This window comes from Monoraphidium neglectum, assembly GCF_000611645.1.
Source record: "Monoraphidium neglectum strain SAG 48.87 unplaced genomic scaffold scaffold06019, whole genome shotgun sequence".
In the NCBI taxonomy this organism is placed as follows: Eukaryota; Viridiplantae; Chlorophyta; class Chlorophyceae; order Sphaeropleales; family Selenastraceae; genus Monoraphidium; species Monoraphidium neglectum.
In genome coordinates, this window is record NW_014007614.1 from 173 (window position 1) to 2,591 (window position 2,419).

General features: G+C 64.7%; 1 protein-coding gene across 1 annotated transcript; it reads left to right on the forward strand.

Moving 5' to 3' along the window:
• Positions 1-303: 303 nt before the first annotated feature.
• On the forward strand, positions 304-2,374 carry MNEG_16128 (DNA polymerase zeta subunit; the record flags this gene model as incomplete). Its single annotated transcript, XM_014035401.1, has 5 exons — positions 304-759; positions 1,027-1,096; positions 1,424-1,576; positions 1,863-1,965; positions 2,320-2,374. The coding sequence occupies 5 exons, from the start codon at positions 304-306 to the stop codon at positions 2,372-2,374; spliced, it is 837 nt and encodes a 278-aa protein (XP_013890855.1).
• Positions 2,375-2,419: the final 45 nt, after the last annotated feature.

Here is a 2,419-nt window from a genome sequence, read left to right on the forward strand (position 1 = left end):
TTTGTGCAGCAATGCACGAGGCGTCGGGAACACTGCTGCTCCCGGGGCGGCGGAGTGCCTTGTCTTCTCTAGTGCTTGCGGATTTGCAGGCAGCTGTGTGAGGGAGAGAGCAGCTCTGGTGCAGGGCCCAAGCACCTGTACCTGCCGTGCAGCCATAACAATACAGACTCCCGCCGCCGCCCAGTCACGCCCCACTGCTCGTTTCCGTCGATCGTTTTGATTTGATACCCGGAAACCCAACCTCAAATCCCGTACCTTCCTGAACCCTGAACCCTCAGATACGACGCCGTCCGCGCCGTCGTCATGTCCGCCCTCCACGACACCCGCCCCCGCCCGCCCGCCGCCGCGCCCCTCCGCCTCCTCCTCCTGGAGCGCAAGCCCTCCCACCACCCCGACGGCGCCGCCGCCCCAGCACCCGCACCAGCCGCCGGCGGCGACGCCGCCGCTGCGGCCGCGGAATCAGCGCCGCCGCCGCCGCCGCCGCCAGAGGGCGCGGACCCCGCCCCTGACGGCCTCGGATTCATACCCCGCCGCGATTTAGGCGGCCTCTCCGCCGCCCTCTCCCCCGGCGGCCCCGCGGACGTGAGGGTCTTTCCCGACGAGCGGCAGCTGCTCGGCGGCTTCTGCGAGGCGGTGCGGCGGCTGGATGCTGACGTCATCGTGACGTGGGACGTGCAGAGGGGGGGGCTGGGGTACCTGGCGGAGAGGGCGGCGGGGATGGGCATCAACCTGCTGAGGGAAGCTTCCAGGACGCCAGAGGTGGGCATGATTGTGATGACTCGGCTTATCATGGAAAACTTGAACAGCAGATGCAGGGGGGCGGCAGATGCGGGGGCAGGCACCCTCAGGAGCATGCGTCCGCTCCTGGAATGACACGACGGCCGGCAGACGTTGCGATGCAGGTCGCGCGACCCCTTGCCGTTGCCCCTTCACCTTCCGTTTCACTGCGGAGCACCCCTGGCAGTGCACCCCAACCCCGGTAGCACTGTGCGCTCCCTTGCACGACCGCCGTGGTCGTCGTTGCAGCTGTCGAGCATCAAGGAGAAGCAGGACGACCAGTGGGGCCGCGACCACGCCAGCGGCATACACTGCACAGGTGGGATCCGTCGGAAGAGGGGTTGAGGGTGGGGAGATGGAGGGTGCAAGGCGGGCGCTACCTACCCCGTGCACATACAATTGTATGTAAGGTTGAGCTTTTCCACCAGCCCTCTCTTCATCTCACAACCTCTCACCACCCCCATGGTGCTTGCATGCACATGTGCATGCGCAATCCCGCTGCGCGTGTGCAACACACACCCATCTAAACGCACACACCCAACGCCGCCCACGGCCCCCAAATCCGACACATCCCACCTCGGCCCCACCCTTGGCCACATCGTCCCCCACACTGCCCACAACCCCCTCCCCCCAACTCCCACCCCAGGCCGCATCGTCCTGAACATGTGGCGCCTCATGCGGTCAGAGCTAAAGCTGACGTCATACTCCTTCGAGTCCGTGGTGGCCGCGGTGCTGCGGCTGCGGGTGCCGCACGTGCCGCAGCACCAGATGGCCGCCTGGTTTGACGGCGGCCACGCAGGTGGGGAGCGGGGCAGGCTTCCCTTTCTTCCCCTTTGGCTGTGTCTCAGGGTCACAGCGCGTCCTCGGGCTGTAGGCTGTTTTTGTTGCAGTTTTAGGTCTTTGGCTGGCGGCTTGTTTGACTGGTGATTTGAGCTGTGAGCCTGCAACGACTGCAACAAATCGCATCATTGTACGCAATGTGCCCTGTCAGCAGCAATCCCACATTTAAGAATGACCCCTAATAACTGCGTCGTGGCTCAGTTTGGGATGCCCTTGCCTCGCTCTCCCTGCCTACCCCCCTACAGGCGGGCGGTGGCGCTGCGTGGCGGCGGTGGCTCAGCGTTGCCGGCTGGTGCTGCGCATGATGGACACACTGGACCTGGTCGGGCGCACCGCTGAGCTGGCAAGGTGGGCGGGGCGGGGTGGTTGTGCAGTGCACGCTGAGCTGGCACAGTGGGTGGGGGGAGGGGACGATGGTTACGCTGGACCTGGTGGGGCCCGATGTTGAGCTGGCACGGTGGGGGGGCGCGTGGCTGGTGGCTCAACGTCGACACTGGTTGACCCTTTTTCGGGGATGACATGGGGTGACTGTGTACGTGTGGGAGGGTAAATTGGGTCACAACCAGATGTGTTTGGGGGCCCGGAGGGGGGCGAGGTGGCGAGAAGGGGGGTGATGCATACCCGGTCAATGCTTCCTCAGCTCCACCGTTAGTTCATCTTGCAATTCCACTCATCCCATTATACTCACTCGCCACTCTGCAGACCTCAACCCGACGCCTCTCCCTGGCTATCCCTTACCCAACGCCACACACTGTGACCCTGGCGTTTGGCATCGACTTTTCCAGTGTCTCCTCCCCTAACC